Here is a 22,064-nt window from a genome sequence, read left to right as displayed (position 1 = left end):
TTTTGCAAGGTGTGTAATAGGGTGATCCTGGTCAGATCGATCCGATGGTTGTTTTATCCATATGTTTTAACATAGTGAAAGATTTTAGTTATCGGTCATTCAGATCTTAAGTTTTAATTCTCCTGGTTGGAATAGCCTGCCGCAAATGGATCTGCTGTTAGCATAACCCAGCTTGTCTTTAGCATGGGAGCTAGCTAGCTAATTGGGACAGCAGACAATATCACTGCTGTTTTACACTTTCACCGCCAATGCCACCTTCCAGGAGGAAACCACAGCTATCAGTAGGACCTTCTGTGAGTACAAGTTTCCCTCGTGGGTAAGTCTCGCCCTGTGTTGCTGCCTGCTTAATGCTGCTACACCAAAGACAGTAGCATTTACACCTGTCATGACTCCTTATACTGGCCATAGATGTTTCTCTTTTCCCAGCAACCACCACCGGACCCAATAAGTCATGCCTCCACTTACCTCACCATCCGGTAACAACAGCTGTCTCTGCCTGATGCAGAAAATCTCCTAGTTGGAAGGGATCCATCTTATACCAGCTCAAAGATGAAGAACAGATCCTTGATTATTTGATCACCATGTACCCCGCTCTTACCACCACAACTGCCAGAGAACTGGACTTGACTGTCCCATGTATGGATGTTGCCACTGCAAAGAGCCCTGGTTAGCTTCACCCCTAGCCAGAAGGAGCCATGGATTGCTGCCCATAAGGGTAAACATGGTGGGAAGCTTCCCTCTTGTCCCCATCCACCTCAAGGTCTCCAGCTGACCAAAAGATCTTGGACAAGCAGGACTTCCACCCACTCGCCAGTCATCGCATCCCCCCTTTATCTCAGGAGTCTGATGGCCCCCTGTTCCCGCCTCCACTCTCCATGACTGTGTCCAAGCAGTCTGTCTCTCCTGTTGACCGTTGCTCTCAAACACATGCCTCCTCTTCACAATCCGGCTGTGTGTAGTTTACCCCTGGTCCTGCTGTAATCCCCTCGGTTCAGACCTCCAAGCCCCCTCCTCCTGCTCCTCCTGCTTCACTGATCGGTGATTCCATAATTGGGAAAAAATGGCCACAATGTATTGCTTCCGTGGTGCGAAGGTTTAGGACATGGTCCAACAGATCCTGTCTCTTTTAAGGAAACATCCTCACACCGGATATGTTATTATCCATATAGATTATAATAATACTGCCTATCAACAGTCCAAAGTATTAAAGCACAATTTTAACAGTCTTTTTAAATTACCCAGGGACTGCAAATTTTTTTTTTTTTTTATCTCTGGGCCGATCCTCTCTCTTCTTCATGGTGTAGGGCATTTTAGTAGGCTTCTCAGTCTCCACACATGTCTACAGTCAGAATACTCCTCACACAGTTTAGTTTTAATTGGTAATGTTAATCTTTTCTAGGAGCGTGAGTCCTTTTCACCCTTTCCTTCACCCCAGTCTACAGGGCATCCATGCCCTAACTGTAAACATTCTTCATGCTATCTCAATCTCCACAGGCACATGACAAATCATTCCCGCGGCACACCTGGACACATCAACAACTCTTCTTGGCTGCCACTGACATTCTCCATCTCACTCATTAGCTCCACTCACCGGCATATAAAACACACACTTTCATTCACAGCCTCCAACATTTCTAGCCAGCCCTCAGCTACAACCCCCAAAACCTTGTGCATCTCCTCTACCCCACACGTCCCCTTACACCTCCCCCTCGACCTGTATCCCCATCACTGCCAAGAACACTGTTCATGGCACAATCATGATCTCAACATCCTGACTATCAAACTGCTTTAAGTGTTAACTCACTGCTTGACTAAACAAACAGTATTCAATACGTACTGTAAATACATCAAGTCTAATTGCTGCCCATTGTGTCCCTAAAGTCTGTTGCTAAAACCATTAAAGCGGCACTTCTTAATGGAACTATCACTATCGAATAAATCTTATCTAATCAGTGACCTAATTATTTGGCATAAATTAGATTTCATGTTCCTCACTGAAACTTGGCTTGATTTGAATTACAGAGAGACTGTCCTTACTTAATCAGCAGCCCTGAATTTTAACTTCATTAATGCTCCCAGGGTTTATAAGAAAGGGACAAGAATAGCTGTTATTTTTCCAGACATACTTCAGTGTAGGCAGGTGTCATTTGGAGACTTGTCTGCTACTCCTGACATTCATTTTAAACTGAAAACTGTTAAAAAACAATATATGAATGTGAAAATTAGTGTACTGTCTATTTCCCTGTCACCAACTTTTACCTCAGCCTCTGTTAATGACCTCTCTCACAATTCTAAAATTGTGAGCGTTATTGATGTCAGTGGTCCTGTATGGGTGAAATCAACTGCTGGTAAGCAAAAAGCACTATGGAGAAATGCTGCAAATGTAAAGATCCAGAAAAAGTGCCGGAAAGCTCAGCGTAAATGGCAAAAACTTAGCTCCATATTCACTATGACATCTATAAAGACAGACTTCATTCCTACAATCTAGAATTGAAAAGTACTAGACAGTCATTCTTCTCTGACATCATCAACACAAACTAATAATTAATAATTAATAATGCACACACTCTATTTGCCACTGTTGATAGGCTGACCAACTCCCGGCACAAATAGCTCCTGAACTACTATCTGCCGATAAATGCAATGAGTTTGCCTCCTTCTTTAGGGATAATCTAGCTCCTCATCAAACAAAAATGTGTCACCACTATATCCATATAAAAGTAACTCAATAAACATGACTGAGTTTAATGCCATTGACTACAAAACTCTTCAGGAAACTATACAACATCTTAAGCCTTCAACATACTACCTTGACACCCTGCCAGCAAGCTTCCTTAAAAATGTTTATAGCTGCTTGGCGATAGACTTACTGAAAATAGTTAACAGCTCCCTCCTATCAGGCATTTTTCCTCTCTAAGCCTCTACTAAGAAGCATAGCCTGGATGATTCTGTAATTAGCAACTACAGACCCATATCAAATCTACTCTTCATAGATAAAATAATTGAAAAAGTTGTCTACCAACAAGTTATCAACGTTTTAACTTCAAATAGTATCTTAGATTAATTCCAATCAGGTTTTCCAACCTGTCACAACACCAAAACTGTTTTATTAAGGTTCTAAAGGACATTCGCATGAACACTGATTCCAGCAAAATTTCAATCCTTGCGTTAATGGATCTTACTGCTGCTTTTGACACTATCTACCATACAACTGCTATACAGACTGGAAAACTAGGTTGGACTCTTCAGCACAGTCTCAGATTGAGTCAGGTTATATCTGAAAAACAAGGGACTATTTTTTTCCATTGGTAACTACATATCTTAGCAAACTAGCATGACGTGTGGGGTATCTCAAGATTCAATTCTAGGACCTCTTTTATTCAACCTCTATGTGCCCCCACTAGGCCTCATTATGTGAAAGAACAAAATTTCTTACCAAAACTATGTGGACAACACTCAAACATACAAAGCTCTTTTACCAAGTGACTATTCTCTTAAAGACTCACTAGGTCTATGCATCGATCAAATCAATTACTAGATGCCACCATTTCCTCCAACTAAACAAAGAAAAAAACAAAGGGCCAAATCCACAAAGAGTGGATTGCGCCCACTAATAGCACTATGAATTGCACAGCATTTGCACCCTCAATCTGCCCCGTTTTAGGGTCCTATTCACAGAAGATTTTGTGCTAATGATTTGCTGGCGCAAACACACCCAGGAAGTTTTGCAGTGGAGTGCAATCTGCCCTTGTTTTACGTTTGTTCGAGTGAGCAGAGTGGTTTCCAGTGTTTCAGGCTTTCCTCCACATTTCAGCACACAGATTGGTCCATAATGAAAACTGCAGAGAGCACAAAAGCCTCAAATGTATGTCTTTAATTAGCAGAGGTGCGCACACACACAGAGCTCTCCACAATCACAAACCAACAAATGTATTTTGCTTCTTTTGCTTCTCTAGTATTTCACATCTATAACATAATCTACTGAAAATATCCATCAAAATAGGCTACAGCTATTAATATGACTCAAGCAGGTCACGTGTTAGATTAATGTCTGAATCTTACAATAATATTGTTTAGGTATCACTGAATGTATCCGGGATTTTGCAGAAATATCATTACTGATGTTCTGTTTGTTGCCCACAGCTAGCTGTGTGTCACAGCTGGCTGCAGAATCACACAGTGTCTCCAAACTAAAAAAGAGGCTGTGCACATCTATGCACGTGACCTAGCAGCGGTAACTTCATTAACATCAGATCAGTCAGGATCTGACGGGAATTAATGTTCTGTGTTCTACTACACATCTACACAGGTCAGCTGTTACACACAGATTCAGGTCTATATGGTGGAAATGTTTTTAATAAAGCAGCCCTTATGGATGAATCCTGAGCTCCATCAGAGCTGTCAGCACATTTTTATTTTTAAGTGGCTGACAGTCCAAGACAAGCCTACTCAGTTGATGCCCCCAAATGTCTGACTGAAGATTTCGCCCTTGATATCATTCAACATCAATTCAATATTGTTCAAGCCTCACAAACTTGAAGATTTGAAGAGAGAGGGACAGAGAGAGAGAGTGAGTGAGTGACTGTGTGCACAGTAAGCACCAACTATCTGAAGACGTTAATAGCATCACCCTAACTGCGTGTGGCAATTAGTGCTGGTCTTTGTGAATTAGACGGTTCTTACAACAAGGCTTATTTACATTGAAATTACCATACATGCAAATTGCACAGGCACAGCATGATGCTTGGAAGTGCAGTTTGCTGTGAATCTCACCCTTTGCAGGTGCTTTGTGAATTACACGCTCCCTTTCTTTAAAGTCCAGAAATTAAGCCAGAAATCTTGGTGTCATTATTGACTCAGATCTAAATTTTAACACCCACATCAAGTCAATAACAAAATCAGCCTATTGTTATCTGAAAAATGTCGCAAGAATTAGAGGATACATGTCCAAATAGACCTTGAAAAGGTAGGTTAGACTATTGTAATAGTCTCTGCTCGGACCTTCCCAAAAAGCACTTAGGAAGCTACAGTTCATTTAGAGTGCTGCTGCTAGAGTTCTAACAAAAACTAAGAAGGCTGAGCATATTACACCAGTTCTCAGATCTCTGCATTGGCTACTGGTGTAACATCGAACTGAATTCAAAAATACTGTTACTTGTCTATAAATCACTTAATGGTTTAGATCCAAAATACATCTCTTGACTTGCTTCCATTTTATGTACCCAATAGATGTCTTAGGTCATTAGGGACCGGGCTGCTAACTGTTCCTAGGATTAAAACAAAACATGGTGAAGTCACATTCAGCTATTATGCTACACATAGCTGGAATAAACTTCCAGAAGATCTCAGATCTGACCCAAGTCTTACTTTTAAAAACAGGTTAAAGACTTTTATGTTCACCTTTGCCTTTAATTGTTTCTAACAATTGTACTATGACTCTAAATTGCAAGTGACTTTTATTCTTCTTTATGTCTTTTATACTTTTTAATCTTTTCATCTTACTATGCTATCTCATTTTTCTCTATTTTCTTTAAAGCACTTTCAATTGCCTCCGTATATGAAACATGCTATACAAATAAAGTTGCCTTGCCTCACCTGTGATTTTCATACAGCAATGACTCAAACAGAGTTTTCAATCTGAGGTGCATTTTGTTTTCTTGTACTTTGTGAGAAGGATCCTTGGTATGGATGGAATGTTTGCTTTTCTGACTCAGTTGTTGAGTAAATGAACCAGTCTTCAGACAAAGCTTAGTGCACCAAGTTAGACAACAACATTGCTAGTGGGTAAGCAGAAGCCCTTAGTACCTGTAGGTACAGGTAAATAATCACCAGCTACCACTCATACATATTAGGGATATGCAGAGAGCCCAGTATTTGTATTTGTGTCTCTATTTGTTGTGGCAGCAAAATTATTTATATTTATTTATACAGTTTTTGTTTTTACTACGCTATTAATTTTAGGATATTAAAATATATATAAAATAAGTGAATAAACTTTCTTACAAAGGAAGTCCCTACACTGGGTCCTGAACTCGAGTCTCCCGGATCATAGACAACTGCACTGACTACCAAGCTAAAACCAAGTGCATTGCTCTACTTATTTATACACAGTGACAGCACACCGTGTAACATGTAGAGAACTTCAAAGGAGATTATTGCTTTGCACTTTTCATTTATTGCCTATTTTTTTACAACCTTACTTTGTGGAAGGGAGAATGGGAACAAGAGGTTATGGAGAGTCCCTTGAGAGCACTTCGCTTGTGTCAGTAGCTCAGCTTTATCTCTGAGGAACACCCCCAACTCCAGGAGTGATGTCTAAATATGAAAATGTGCGTCATGTAGCAGGAACTTGGTTTAACATCTCATGCAAAGGACAGCATCTCCTACAGTGGGGCATTGGGATTAATCAGGAACAGAGACAAGACTACCCCCTACTGGCCCACCAACACCACTTCAAACAGCAACTTAGTTTTACCAAGGAGGTCTCCCATCCAAGTACTAGCCAAGCCCACACCTGCTTAGCTTCAGTTATTCAGCAGAAACAGGGTACATGTTGGTATGGCTACTGAGTTAAAACATATGTACAAATATATATCGAGGAATGCATGTGAGGGGCCAGAATGCCTAATGGCTTGCTTGGTTGATAATAAATCCCAGTGTGAGATGTGTTCCATTGAGATCTCTGTAATGATGAAGATGGTATTTCTGCTTAGCTCAACTTAAAACAGTGGACTTGCTCATGTTGCCTTCCTTAGCAACAAGACTGGGTGGATAGGGTGGAAATGCAAATGACAAATTGGACTGAAGAAGCTATATATAAATGTTGATAAATGTCATAGCTTGTTTTAGTGCATAGGTTTAATCACTGGTGTATCTCCACACTACTGATATCTTGTTGTGTCATTTATCCACAACAGCTCTTTCAGTTGAAGATTTGATTGTTGAGCTGTCGCTTTCTGTGCACACACTCCCTCTGAAGGAGTGCTGGTCTCTTCCATCTATCTGACTGCTGATATCAAAATAACAGCATTTCGTGTGCTTCAGCAAATCATTAGAATGGCATCTCCTCCTTTGCCCTCATTAAAAATCCAGAATCTATGAATATGCAAATCAAAAGTTTAACTGCTGGACACAAGATATCTCCTTCTTCACAGTAAAGTCCATTCTCAGTGTGTGTGCACTGGAGGCTTCAGGTTTCCACATTAGGTTTGTGTAAGTTGATTACAGGGCCGTGATTAGCCCAGAGAAACTTTCCATTTTCAGGCGATTAATGTGAAAACAACCTTCAAGTGTCAAACTCTGCACATACATCATTCTGCTTCATTCTGAAGCTCAAACATCCACCTGTGGGAACAAGAATAAAAATTGGTCACTGAGTAAATATTGATATTAGCATATATGTTAGCATTTATGCAATTAGAAATTACAGTACATAAATGCCAGTCTATTAAGAGTCAGAGCATGTTAATGCTTTGTTTCCACCACTGTTTCTCATTGTCTTGTTGTTTATTGTGTCTACTTTAAGGTGTGTGCGGATCACAGACACTGGCTTGGGATACTTGTCCACCATGTCATCACTAAGGAGCCTCTATCTGCGCTGGTGCTGTCAGGTAACAAAAAACACATACAAAAAGATGTGACAAAGCATGACAGCAGAGTCAAATTGTATGTCACAAATACTGCTCATAGGCTGCACATGCATCATTTTGCACAGTGCAGCTTAAACATCTAACTGAGGGAACAATAAGGGAAACACATTTTTGAGTGGAGTTGGACCATTCTTGCATTCAGGCACATATTTTTGGTAGAATTTCCTCTTTAATCCCAGGTAGCCATTGGTTTTTATTCATTTCTCTATAGTATGAAAATCCTAAATCCTGAAAAAGTATGAAGCTCACTGTTATGTCCTGTGATGTTTTACAGTGAACAGACATATAAGTAATGCAGTTTCAGCACAGAAAAGTCTGCATTACATTATCTCATAACAATACTGTCACACTGACTAAACATAATGCAGATCTGATGTTCACCATGAGAGATTACAACACTCAAGTTCAGAGTCTGCTAATTGAGTTTATAACCTGCAAGCATTTGTTTGATGGGAAAACTAAAGATGACAACTTGTAAGGGAGTAGCTTCAACTTTAAAGAGTAACTACACACCCAAATTCTGCAAGCTCCCTCCCAGAATATTTCAAAAATGCAGCAGAGGACTGTACAGGACAAAGACTGTAGGGGGTGTGGCCTCATGGCTATGTAGTGTGTGACACAGGAGGTAAGGGGACACCGACTGACCAATGTTCAGTGTAGCATGAATAGATGTAGAGCTGGTAGTCAGAGCTAACAGCTATGAGCAGCTGCTGTCAGTCTCTGCATGTCCATGCTGGAAACACAGAGATTCTGCTGGAGCTTTGACTGCCACTAGAAGCACATTGGTAGTCCTTAAAAGTTGTGAAAGTTTCTGTGTGGTAGCTTTGTTGAAGCTGAGCTAGTGGAGGCTCTCTGGTTTGTGTGTGTGTCTGTGAGGGAGTGTCAGTTTGTAGCTGTAGCCATAGGAAGGTGTAGTGTGGGGGGGGGTGGCAGTAGCCGGTAGGGCATTAAGCATTGACATTCTTTTTTTAATATAAATTTCATGTAGACAAGTCCCAAACGGTCAACTCTATGTCAGTATTGGCCTTGCAAGGTTCAGGGCTGATTTAAAACAGTAGATGGCATGTTGAGCCATTTTCAACCCATGAAATGCCAATTTTTATAAATTTGGTGTCAATGTCAATATTAACACCAGCATTGATGTGTTTCATGACAGTACAGTCATATAATTCAGTCTACAGCTCAAAAAACATGTTTAAGTGTACAATACCTCTTTAATGGTGTTAATGATTTATTGATAGAAACATGATAGAAACAATTGATCTTTCACTTTTCAGCATCAAAATCAATCTACCTATGATTAATATTTCTCCTACAGTGGTCTTTATTTGGAATGCTTGTGTGTGTGTGTGTGTGTGTGTGTGCGTGCATGCAGGTGCAGGATTTTGGACTGCAGCATTTGTTTGGAATGAGGAGCCTTCGTCTACTGTCTCTAGCAGGTATGATCTGTATTCTCATATTTCCCCATAGAAAGTCCTTACTCTTAATTGAAATGTGACCTGACCATCAGTATTCTATCCACACTGAGACACATGTTTTATAACATGTCTTATAACATCTGCATAAACCTTTGGTGTTCTTGCATGGATAAGAACATTAAAAATACACAATAAGTAAAGAAGCAAGAACATATTTGTGTGTGATTTTCATTTTATTTTGTGATTCAGTAACTGATGTGACTTGCAATTCATCTAATGAACTCATTCATTATATTCACACTGCTCATGCCAAGCTATCATGGGCCTCAACAACAAAGATACCACTGTTCAGGAAATGTAGTAGCATTTTGTTCATAAAAGCCTACATATTTACTCTTCATAGAATCCCACCAGCTGAACCATGTAACATTGTATTGAAGTGGATCACATTAAAGGACAGGTTCACCATTTTTCATTGCTGTAATCATTCCTTCTGTTCATACTGACCATTAGAAGATCCCTTCATTATGCACTTACAATGGAAGTGATGGAGGACAAAATCCACAGTCCTCCTTCTGTGTAAAAATGTATTTAAATGTTTATCTGAAGCTAATATGAAGCTTCAGCGTCCAAACGTCAAATCAAGTAGATATCTTTACAGTCTTTTTAGTGCCAAAGTCCTCTTTGGCACCTGACTGTTTGAAGACACAAATTGTGAACCTGTCCTTTCACTTCACCTCTGTGCTTCTTTCTGGAGCCCATAGTGCCATCTAGTGCCTGCTCCACTATTTCGAAATGGAGCACTAGATGACCACATCTGGTCACAACAGGAACAGTTGTGTCAACTTTGCACACAAGATATCTCATGATCTAATAAGCAGTTTTTGATTCTCATAGAAAGTGAATCAACTGAAGAGCTGAAATTAATTAGTCAATAAACAAAAAATAATCTGCAATTATTTTGATAATCAATAAATCATTTAAATCATTTTTCAAGCAAAATGCCAACACTCTCCAGTTTTAGTAAATTGTGAGGATTTTCTGCTTTTTTTTGAGTGTCTGAGTATCTTTAGGTTTTAGATTGTTGGTTTGACAAACCAAGACATTTGATGATGTCATGTTGGGTTTTAGGAAATTGTGATGGGCATATATTATCATCTTTGGTCTATAAAATGTAAATTGTTTGATTGAGAAAATAATTGGAAATAAACCAGCAGACTAATCAGTAGTTTGAATAATCATTAGTTGCAGTCCTAATACACTTTATGGCCATTTGACTGCATCAGCAGCAATCTTAGCTTTCACCCACAGCTGAATGTTGTCTCTCCTGCTGTGTCTATCCAGGTTGCCCCCTGCTGACCACCACTGGTCTGTCAGGCCTCATCCAGCTGCAGGAGCTGGAGGAGCTGGAGCTGACCAACTGCCCCGGAGCCACTGCTGAGCTCTTTAAATACTACTCCCAGCACCTGCCCCACTGCATGGTCATCGAGTAAGACCACTGACCCACCCCGCCGACTGACCAACCGACCGCCATACTTCAACCTTCCTCCTCTTAACTCTTCCTCACTCTTTTCTCAAATGCCAGCCAGGAGACTGAACTGCTCCTACTGTACCACATCCTTCCTCATTACCTGGCCCCCCACCCTGCCCGTCTTCCTCCACATCCCATTGAGTAGACTGACCAACAGGCAGACAGAGAGGCAGGAAGGCAGCTGATGGTACATGCCAGACCCAGAGGATGATGGGATGGCATTTGAGTTTCATTTAAGAAGATGCTGGAGTGAAAAGCTTGGTGTGACGTCTTGTCTGACAGCAAGTTTCTTTTTTGGAATAAACAAAAGGGTTTAGGTTATGGAGAGCTTCTTTGAAGACTTTGTTGATTTTTTTGAAGTGATTGGATACTAAAGGAAGTGACATGCACAGATCCAGCTGCAGCATTGAGGAATTAGGAAAAGGGAAATAAAGACTTTTGTGTTTGAGCTAATATGGTGGAACTCACACATGTGCTCATACACTGTAAACACACTCACACACATACTGTATATGGTCAGTGAAACAAATTAAGTCCTGAAGACCATGAGTACTGACGTTTCTATTTCCATCACTCTGTGTAATATAACTGCTGTTATTCTTTTTCTCAGAGGGTATCAAAGGTTCAGTTTCTCTTGTTTATAGAGAGACACCATATGCCAGGCGATGAAACAGGAATCAGAGAGAACAAAAAAAAATGCAGTTCAGGAAGTGAATGACAGGGATGGAACTTCTCTTTCTCTCTTTTCTCCCTTCCTCTGTGTGTGAAGTGTGTTTCATGGACTCACAGGTTCCTCTCTTTTTGGGATACCGCTACCTTTTTCCATTTCTGTGTCTTATCAGAAATCAAAAAAGGGAGAAAATTTGAAAAACAACTGTTTACATTGTTTGTTTTTTGTGTTGGAGTTGCACGCTTGATTGGCTCATTGTTTCACAGTTTTTCCCTGCTCTTCATTTTTTTTTATACACATTTAATTTACAGATCTGGAGGAGAAACTGTTGTAAACTGTGAATGTTGTGTTTTTAAAGGGGAAATGTGTTGGTGAGGCAGTGCAACATGAACAATGTAAAATGGAAAGCAGAGTGTGCAGAAAGCATTTGACTCTGATGCTGGAGAGCTTTTCTCTCAGAAAGGTTTCATGAATTCATACAAGGCAACTGTGGGGCTCAAACTGACTTATTTCTGGACTCAACCTAATAAATAACTTCAGTCAATTAGCAGAGGGAGTGCTGCTTCATGCAAGCAATCTTGCAAGGTAGATCTAAGGAAGTTTTGTCCAAATTGGGCTACATCTAATTTTGGAGCTAAACTGTACTTTGCTTTTCTTTTCATCTTTTAAATGATAATAGAAACACATGATGGTTAGTCTATCAATTTTAGTTTGTGTAGTTCTGAAGCTGCAAATGCATTGTGTGAACCCCTTAGCTGAGGTCAGGTTACTTCAAAGATAAAAAGAAAGGTTGGGGGATTTCAGTATTTAGGGTCAGGGCCAGGGTCACAGGATACAAGATTTTTTAGTTTCTGTGAATTTTCAAATGTTCTTATTAACCCAGAGTCAGATAAATCTATTATGTTTCTATGCAGATAGCATAGTTTAGCTCAGTGTATGAATGCAGTACTCCAACAATCCATGACTGGTCTAACAACACTAAATGTTTGAATTGCAATTAGCATATTACGATTGTCACTGATAGTATAATGTCCCTAACATCGCCACAAACTGAGAGAAATGACTTCATATCAAACCTAACACTTCAAATTGTTTTTCAAAGGCAAAACAGCCAATGGCCTGAGTGCATAATGTGAGGAAAAACAAAACTTCAAGAGCTTCTCAACCTGTTCACATGTTTGTATGTGTTGACTTGTCAGATGAGATATGTTAGATTTAACATAAGTTCTTGTTGAATGATATGTTTTCGCTCTGCAGTGTGCAATGTTTTGCAGTAGCCTTTAAGATGTGTTTAGTCCCATTTTGTTGGGCAAGTGGGGAGGAAACTAGTGCATCCAGCACTAATGTACAGAAACACCATCACTGCAACACAGAGAACAGTTTGAAATGTTAAACATGTAACCTAAAAAGTTGATGGGGACTAATGCAGCATAGACCACCTCTAAATCTAAATTTAGGGATAATCTGGTTTATTTCAACGTTTAACCTTAGATTCCCATGTACATCCATAAACTGAGCTAAGCCAGGCTAAGCTTGGCCTTCAACATGCCTTTGTATTGCCAAATGAATACAAAAAGGCATCTGGAAGTGTGTCTGACTCTGAGTTAGAGGAAAAAATAGTAATGTTTCCCATAAACCAAAGTATATATTTAACATGGAAATATGTTATTGGTGTTATAAAAGAAAAACAAATCATTTTGAAGCCAGTAGTCATGTTTTTTCCAGCTCTCATCTGATATTAAAAGGAGATGGATGAGTCCAACAGTGAGCCACTGTGCTACTTTTTGCCTCTTGTGTGTCCTCAGATGTGCTGACTGCCAACTGAAAGGATTGGCTCAGTGACAGCCAGTATTAGGTTGTGCCAAATGCATCCGCAGCAGCGCATAAAGTGTAGCTGCTTGCCTCTAGCTAATCGCTGACTACACTGAAATGAACTGTACAGTACTCTGTACTGTACAGACATGGCAGACCATGCATGTTTTAGTTGGTCTGCCTTTTTTATTTCAAGAAGGCTCATTTTAGAGGTTGTCCTGCATCTGTTCATTGTATATAAGTATATTTATTTATTTATCTATTTATTTAAATTAATTTGTGTCTTATTTACGTGATTTATTTATTGAAGAGACATTGCTTCAAATTTGGGCCTGAATAAGCTTACGCACTGATTGCTGGTTTTGTTTTGTTTTTTATTATTTTTTGACATTTCAGACCCCTAAACGAAATAATCTACTTTGTGCTGGCAAGATATATTTACCGTTATTGTCTTGAATGTGGCAGCAAAATACAGAGTATGGTATACATAAAAGCATTCAATGTCTGAGATTTACCTCTGTCATGGCTAAACAATGTTTACACTGTGCTACTAAGATGACAAAGGGCAAGATTTCTGATTTGATTACGCAAGATGAGAATACTGTGGAAGCTTATTAATGACAAAACTATTGAGCGCCCTAAAACAAATTTAAACAAGTTTTAAGCATGATCCAGCAAGCTAGCTTTAGCACTAGCTCTGTGCTCACTAAAGCTTTGGCTTGGGAAAGTTGTAAGACTTTATTGGAACTCTATGGTGGCATGATTCAAACAAAACAACCTGGGGACAGCAAGTGTGCCGATATACGCTGGTGTATTTTTTATAATTATCAGCCCATTATAAGTATTACACTATATTTATTAAAGGATTTTTGTTATTAACTATCCACTCGAGTGAATTTGATTTTTATGCCACATCTTACTCATGAATGAAGGCCACCATGTGGAAGCCACACTTACTTGGCAGGTGTTCACTACTGTGGTTGTGGGAAACATCACAATCTATCCCCTTGGGGCTACTTGCTACTAGTAACTGTAACCAAGAGTTTCATTCTTTTAGTTTAATCATTTTTCCAGGTCAACTGATAAAGTTTTGTTTTGGGAGAACTAAATATTGCATTAAAATGCCCAATTAGAAAAAATATTTATTTAAAATTATTATTTATTTATTATTTAAATAATTTAAATGATTTTTTCCTCTGTTTATCTTACAGTGAACATGTGAAATGTTTTTTTTTTTCATGTGCAAAAATCAAATAATTTTAAATATTATATTATATTTGCAAACTTGTCAGTAATTCATTTATAAGTGAATAGTTGGTCCCAGTCCAGTCCAACTGAATTGCCCTGAAAACATACATTTCAGCACAAACAGCCGTGTTTCTGCACTCTCAGATTCTGACTCACATGATTACTCATCAACAGAAATGTGTTTTGTGCTCTTTCTGTAGTTTTGTCTATAATGAGCTTCCAGAGACTCAAATGTAAGTTTACATATCATAAACTCTGACATGCATTTCTCAGCTACAAACAACTAACATCAAACCCTCTAACATACATCAACTAAGATACATTTTCTAAGGTAAATAACTCCTGTCACTTCTATTACTGTCTATAGTCTTTGGTCTACATCTGTCACCATTTTGTTACAACCCTTGTACAGCACAACTTTAAGTAAGCAGTAAAATAAATTCTGACAGTTTACTGATAATGTTGAAATTGAAAGAATTTGTGTTTTCATTTTCAGTGTATTTTGGCCACTGGTGCCTGTACTGATCTTACTTTGACTGAAGACCATCTTTGCACTGATTGTGCTTTAGTAGATGCTCTGGAACATTTTATAAAACCATTGACTCATACCAACATCAAGTCTGTTAACAATTGCCAGAGCCAGATGTGTGCTCAGAAAATGATTTGTATTTCTGGTAACAATGGAAATGAACTCATCGTGTGTGAACCTGTGCTGCTCACACATGCACAAGTCAACATTTTCAATGGCAAGGTGAAATCATGCAAAGAAGGATTGATGTGGACAGATGTGTATTATTAGTTTCCTGCAGCTCTTAAGAAATAAAGTGTAATGAACAAACACCACATGAACAAGACTAGGTCAAAACCTAGTATATGGTCAGTGTGTGGAATTGTGGCCAGTTTGTTACAGGGATAGTCAGTGGTAGTGTCTACAATGTGAATTCCTGTATATTAAATGTTCATCTGTAATTTTCACTAGCGGTCCCAGTAATATTTGCTGGTAAAGTAGCATATCACATGACATGGTTAAGCTATGTTTGAGTCAAAAAAGGTTATAAATGCAGTTGCAAGAACAATACTTTCCACTCATATCTTGGGGTATTTGATTTGAAAGAGAACAGATTTTTTTTCTGTCTAATTATAACTATTCTAATTATTATTAAGTCCCCTTGCTCTTTCATCTGTTTCACTCTGCGGATGTCTCTTGTTTTTCACTCTCCATTGAGTGAAAAGTCAGAGTGATTGTTATTTGGGGTGTTCTAGCTATGTACTCTCCCTCATGCCACTATACACCTTTTTTCTGCGTCTTTCCTGGTTAAGGAGGCTGAGGTAGGAATTATGAATGAAAGTTCTGACAGCATTTTGGGAGCAAATTCAGAAAGCTTATCTCCGCCCAGTTACCGCAGTTACAGTCAAATCAAGCGCACCTGCAGAGCAGCCGCCCCACACTAAACTGATATAACAGCCTACATGAGTCTCATGTTTTACTCGCAAGACTCGTGTTTTAATGGTATTTTTCATAGTTTGTGATGGGAAAACGTCAGAGAAATAAAAAGTCCTGGTATTAGTTCAGTTATAAAAATCCAAACGCACCATGGAGCATCTCTCCTGCCAGCTGAGAGGAGGAGACAACAGAGACAATGGTACACATCTGTTTAAACAGGAGTTTAGCCAACTTTGCTGTATTTAACACCAGAGCTAAGAGCGTCAGAGTTCAGAAGGGAAACATAGTCACTCTGCATCATGCACCTGTCCTCTGCTTCCATTATGTCGCGCTGATTCATTTTGAAAAAGCAACGGCCAATGAGGAAACGCCAACACTCGGCTGGCCGACCAATGGTGAAATTTCATCACTCATTCAGTCCAGCCAAAAAACACTAACTTTAGATTAGTTACACATTTACTGACATGTGCCAAGGACCACATACTATACAAGCTTTTTCTGGAGCTCTTGACTACATTATCATTTACCAGCACTTTGAACATAAAAGATCCAGTGAGCCAGTGAGGAGGTAGATAGAGAGAGGAAGGTGCAGCAGATCCAAGGGGCACCCTGGGCCAATGGGTACAGGGAGATGATGAAGATAATCCTGACTTGAATGTACAGTGCTAACTCAAAAATCATCCAGTGGGACTCCTTTGCATGACTTTGTCACAACAGAGGAGCCAGAGGAATCAGCGGTTACCACACACCGTTCAACACTTAAGATTTCTCCTGGTACACCCTAAGACAGGACCCCCCCCTGAGTGGAAGACTGGAGTGTTGTATGACATCCAACCCGACCCAATCCATCGGCAGACAAGAATGTTGACAATGGACAGTTCTGTAAAATCCTGGAATTTCTTCAGTGATGATGCTTTGTTAAACATTCAATGGAAACATTTTTAGAATGCTTGCTTTCTACAATATCTTTGTGTTGGCAACAACGGTATAGATATGGTTAAAGAAAGATCACAGGTACGGCAAATAAACTGTGGTTAAGGTGAGGTTAATGTAATGCAACTAAAACACTTCATTAAGGTAAAGTTAAATGATAGGTTCACAGATGGATATCTGCCACATTTACAGTCTTTTTAGCATCAAATTCCCTCTTTGTGTTTCCTCAGACAGTGTTTCCCTGTTGAGCTGTGGTGGAAGTATAGTAACAAAAAGAGGAACTTTGAGATTAAAAAGACTGTAACGTTGAAAGATATCTACTTGATTTGACTCATTTGGACGATGAAGCTTCATATTAGCTTCAGATAAACTTTTAAATACATTTTGGCACAGAAGGAGGACTGTGGATTTTGTCCCCCATCACTTACATTGTAAGTGCATTATGAAGGGATCTTCTAATGGTCAGTATGAACATGAGGAATGATTACAGCAAGACAAACATGTTTCAATGTTCATTTGGGCTGTTGTTTTAATAATAATTAGTTAATAAAAAGACAAACATTAAATGCAGGTTTGTGAACTCTGGTCACCTGCATGAAAATCAAATGTGCTACACACGCACATACCACCTCAACCTCCACACCCTTACTTTTCGCTCCACTAAGGGATACTTCCTGTATTCTTTATTTGGATACTAAAACAAAGCTTCTAGGTCAGAAATTTGTACATCATTAGTGGCAGGAGGACTTGCAGAGCATGAGGACTTATAACCTGTGTACAAAGTGTTTGAAGGAAGAAAGAATCTGTAAGTTTAAGAAAGAGGAGTGAGAGAAGACAGCCTCCATATTGTACTGCAGTCGTTGACTCTCATTTATCAATCTAACATAGAAACTAGTGCAGATCCAAGTGCAGAAATAATCTTACAACAGGGTTCACATGTGATTCATGAAATGTTCATATCTCACACATATCACACATATCACAGCATAAGAATGATCGAGTGTTGATAAATGTGGCAGCTGAGAACAATTGTCATTGAAATATCAAGCCCCTATATATTCTCAGTTTAGAGGCCTTGCCCCTAGAGTTTATGACATGGAGATGCAGAATATGGTCAAGAAGTGAAACTTCTCAGACCTTGAAACTAAAACCATAACGTCACAAGTCCAACTGAACAAGTTAGCTCTATTTGGCAGCGTGAAAACTTGCATCAAAGGAACTCAGAAAAACACAGTATGGAAAGAAATCACTGCTGTGGTCAATAGCATTGCCGTCAACAATCAAACTCCAGCTGAGGTTTGAATATTTAAGTTATACATCTGTGATGTATAGCACATATATATATATATATATACATATATATATATGTGTGTGTGTGTGTGTGTGTGTGTGTGTGTGTGTGTGTTTGTGTGTATGTATAGGACCACAGCCTTGCATTGACGCAGAATGAGCAGCGTGTGGCCGCGCTCATTGGATTTACTTCAATTTCAGCCGCAAGTGGCAGAGGAGACTGTGTCCAAGCTGGATAATGGTAAATATTTAGTAGCCTAGGCTACTAGTATTTTTTGTAGCCTATTTAAATGTGCTCTCTCCATATCAAAGAAAGAAAGAATTACACGGTTGAAGACTTTATTTCCTAATTTTAATGAGGTTTCAGATCAATCAGAGCTCGGTTACACAAATCATGAGCTGTGAGAGGGGACATGTGTCCTCCACCCCCCGTGCTGGCCCACCACCATGACCCTGGATTCTGACAGCAGAGGTCTTGGAAAAACAAACCAAAATTTGTCTGTCAATGGTGGAGATAATTGCTCACTTATAGCCATCAACGACACTATAAAAGAGATAAATGAAAACCTGAAACATGCATCACATAAATAAAATGTTTGACAGAACACTGTGTAGTGTCTGTTTCTTGTATTGAATAGCCTTCTTGCCAGACATAAGTATTTAATATTTTACATTTTAGACACGATGAATGAGGTTCTGTCTCCTTCGTATAGCCCCCAGATGCGGCTGTGCTGGCCACAGCTCTCTGGGCATAGGTTCATCTGGCTGCATCGGAACATCAAATGGCACTGTTATCCTGCGCAATATTGTGCAGAACCTCACCTAGCCAAAATAATTTTGCAAAGTTTTTCTGGCGTGCACAGTAGAGTTCCCCCCGCTGATCCTACACAGAGCCATCTGTCCTTAAGCAACCCGATGCAGTGCTCTACCATGGCCTGTGTGTGCTCTATTGATTCTGCGCTCCTGCTCTGTTACAGGGTTTGCCAGTGGGGTTACCAGGTATTCCGTGAGGGGATAACCTTTATCACCTAGCACACGAATTACACCAAAATGTTAGAGTCATTGGAATACTTAAAGAATATTACTTTAACACAGTAGTCACTCACTGAGGAGATGGCTCTGACCCTGCAGTGCGCCCTCCTGTAGCCATGTCCCTCCACTGCTATTTTGAAAGATGAAGGAGTCATGCATCCCCCAGGCCACCGGGCTACCACATTTAGGAGAGATAGCCTGGTATCACAAATGACCTGAACATTTATGGAGTGATAGTTTTTACGATTGATGAATGCGTAATCATTCATGTGGGACGGTGGCTTCACACACACATGGGTACGATCAATTGCACCAATCACATTAAGACACCCGCAATCTCATAAAATTCTCTCTTAATCATGGTTTGCTGAGCATCATTGTATGGAAATGTGATGTATCTATGATAAAGGGGCTTGATATCGCTTGACCCACTAAAATGTCCCGGCTGCCAAAAACCGCAATGTGGAGAGCACTTGCACTGGCACAGGTATGGCATTCAAGCGTTGGGTTTCTCTTGTTAATTGAAGTTCCAAATTGTGGCATAATTCCAGAAGGTGATGCCTTGGGAGACAAAAGCGACTTAATAGCCACCTGTCACTCTCCATAAAAAGATCCCTGCAGTCCCGAAAAACCCTCTCATGTCTTACGGGCACGTAGAGGTCTTCTAACAGAGCCAGATCTGCCATGGCCAAGATTTGATGACTGTCAAGGCTCTTGTTTAAGTATATACCTAAATAAGCATCTAACCTATCACATTGCAAATCGGTTAGCTTACCCGTTGCTTTCAATTAAGTATAACTGCTTGTAATTGTATCACCTGTAGCCTGGCCTAACAAGTAGACTATCTCAAAATGAAATGAAATGAATCTTACACCAAAAAACCCAAACTGTTCATCCTGTTAATTGCAAACAATTTTAAAAATACCTATTTATGTTAGAGATATATGACACATAGTCAATATATAAAAATCAGCAAAAAGATCGGCACACTGTACCAGTAGCTCTCTGCAATTTTAATTGAGCAACGTTTTGATCTATCAGAGATCTTCCTCAGGCATTGTCAAATCTCCATCACAGAGCAAGACAAACAATATGTAGGCACAAGCACATTCAGCACTCAGGTGGTTGTGATCTGCATGACTGAGAGTCAGTCTGCTCCCAAGCTGAACCAATCAGGGCAGAGCTGGACAACACTGTCTGATACTCCCACATGTGGAACAGAACATGCTCTACGTAAAGGGCAAAAACAACTTGAAACAACAACAACATCAATATTATACAGGTGCATATGAAATAGAACACTTCAAAAGTTGAATCAAATATAGATCGTTATCCAAAAAGTTACCATAAAAAATATTACATGGAAAAATACATAGAAAAATAGAAAAACTTCTATACAGAAAAATACATAGGAAAATAGAAAACAGTAATATATTACTTGCAGGCAAGTTCAACCTAATAATCGCCTAGAATTTGTGTTGAAACCTACAACAGAAAAGGCAACACAATCAAAAGAAGAAAATGAAAAGGGAGGTTGCATCAACAAATATTAACCTACAGGAGAGACAATAATATTTGTTAAGGTATCTGTAAAAGTAAAATGGGGTCTATCAATCATACTTAGAAAAGATGTTTTGTTCTATCAACTATAACCACTTACAAAAAAGGTTTTAGATCAAAATCTCAATTTAAGCCCTTAGTTGATAAAGTATTAAGGGTAAAAATATAGAATGCCTCTCTTTTCAAAAGGATGTTGTTGATGCCTCCTTCCCTTCTGGCGGTTTTTACATGTTCAATCCCAGTGTATCTCAGTGTGGATGGATTATGTTTGAATGAGTTAAAGTGCACAGCCACAGGATTCTTTTGATCGTTAGTACGTACGCTACTTCTATGTTCTGAAATACGGGTCTTGAGTCAGTGTGTTGTTTTTCCTATGTAAGCCAAACCACAGGGACATTTAATCATGTAGATGATGTTTTTTGTGTTACAAGTAATGATACCCTTGATATTAATTTTTTTTGCCAGAATGCAGATGAGTAAATGAATGACATTTGAGAGTGAAATTACATTGTGCGCAATTTGCACACTTGTAGTTACCATCTGGAATGGCTGATAAGAAGTGAGTAGGTCGTTCAGATGAAAGGTCAGCTATGACTATGAGATCACAAATGTTTGGGGCAGGTTTGTAAACAATGCATAGGGAATCTTTAAAAACTGATTTAAGATTAGGATCAGATTTCAAAATATGCCAGTGTTGCTGGACAATCTCTTGAAATACTTTACCCAAAGGAGAGTATTGTATAATGCAGAGGGAGCCATTATCTGAATTAATCCTTCTCTTGTTGAGACATTCACTTTGGCTGACATTCTTTTTCGAAACATTTTTCGAGAACTTTTCTGAAATATTCTGTTAATTTCAAACCAGTTCGAGGCCTGGAAAACAGGAATTTCATGGCCACAGTAATCAAAACACAAGCACAAGCTCTAGCTCTCACACTTTTTGACGCAAACTACTGGAGATGCACAAGGTGAGTTTGATATTTTCACCAAGCCTTGTGCGATGAGATCACGCAGATAGTCCTTCTTTGCTCTATATAATGGTTTGGGCCAACCCAGTCTGACAAAATGTGTAACAGCTACGTTGGGCCACAGTGCAAAACGTATGAGTTTCACAATAACAGCTCTAAAATTGTGAGATACCAATATTTTTTGGGTTTTTCTTTGTTTTTTTGGCCTATTCTTTTTTATTGGCCTGCATCCACGTCATGTGACTGTCAGGTCTCTGTCTGTCAACCCCCTCTGTGCCCAAAAAAGCAATATTTTAAGATAATCTTAGCATTAAAATGCGTTGATAACATTTCTAGCCAGAAATGTGCATTTTATTTTCATAATCTTCAGTCAGTGAATCTATATGTTCAGTTTGTAAGTTATTACAAGTTATTACTGTTGAGCTTCAGGTCATGAACAGATACCTTGACATTCTCCTGTAGAATTTGCTGGTTCAACTCAGAACTCATAGCTCCATCAATAATTGCAA

The 22,064-nt window shown here is 39.2% G+C and overlaps 1 protein-coding gene across 2 annotated transcripts in view; it reads left to right on the top strand.

Annotated features, from left to right (window-relative positions):
* The window catches only part of fbxl16 (F-box and leucine-rich repeat protein 16), a 41,623-nt gene extending 28,616 nt beyond the window's left edge, over positions 1-13,007 (top strand). For both annotated transcript variants that reach the window (XM_044332392.1, XM_044332391.1), the window contains exons 5-7: positions 7,526-7,610; positions 9,025-9,088; positions 10,412-13,007. In XM_044332392.1, coding sequence (XP_044188327.1) covers positions 7,526-7,610; positions 9,025-9,088; positions 10,412-10,560 — 298 coding nt within the window. In that variant the 3' untranslated portion in view covers positions 10,561-13,007. The remainder of the gene's footprint in view (positions 1-7,525; positions 7,611-9,024; positions 9,089-10,411) is intronic.
* Positions 13,008-22,064: the final 9,057 nt, after the last annotated feature.

The sequence above is a fragment of the Thunnus albacares genome, chromosome 17 (assembly GCF_914725855.1).
Source record: "Thunnus albacares chromosome 17, fThuAlb1.1, whole genome shotgun sequence".
Lineage (NCBI taxonomy): Eukaryota > Metazoa > Chordata > Actinopteri > Scombriformes > Scombridae > Thunnus > Thunnus albacares.
Note: the sequence above shows the minus strand (reverse complement) of the source record. Positions and strands in the feature narration are given on the sequence as shown.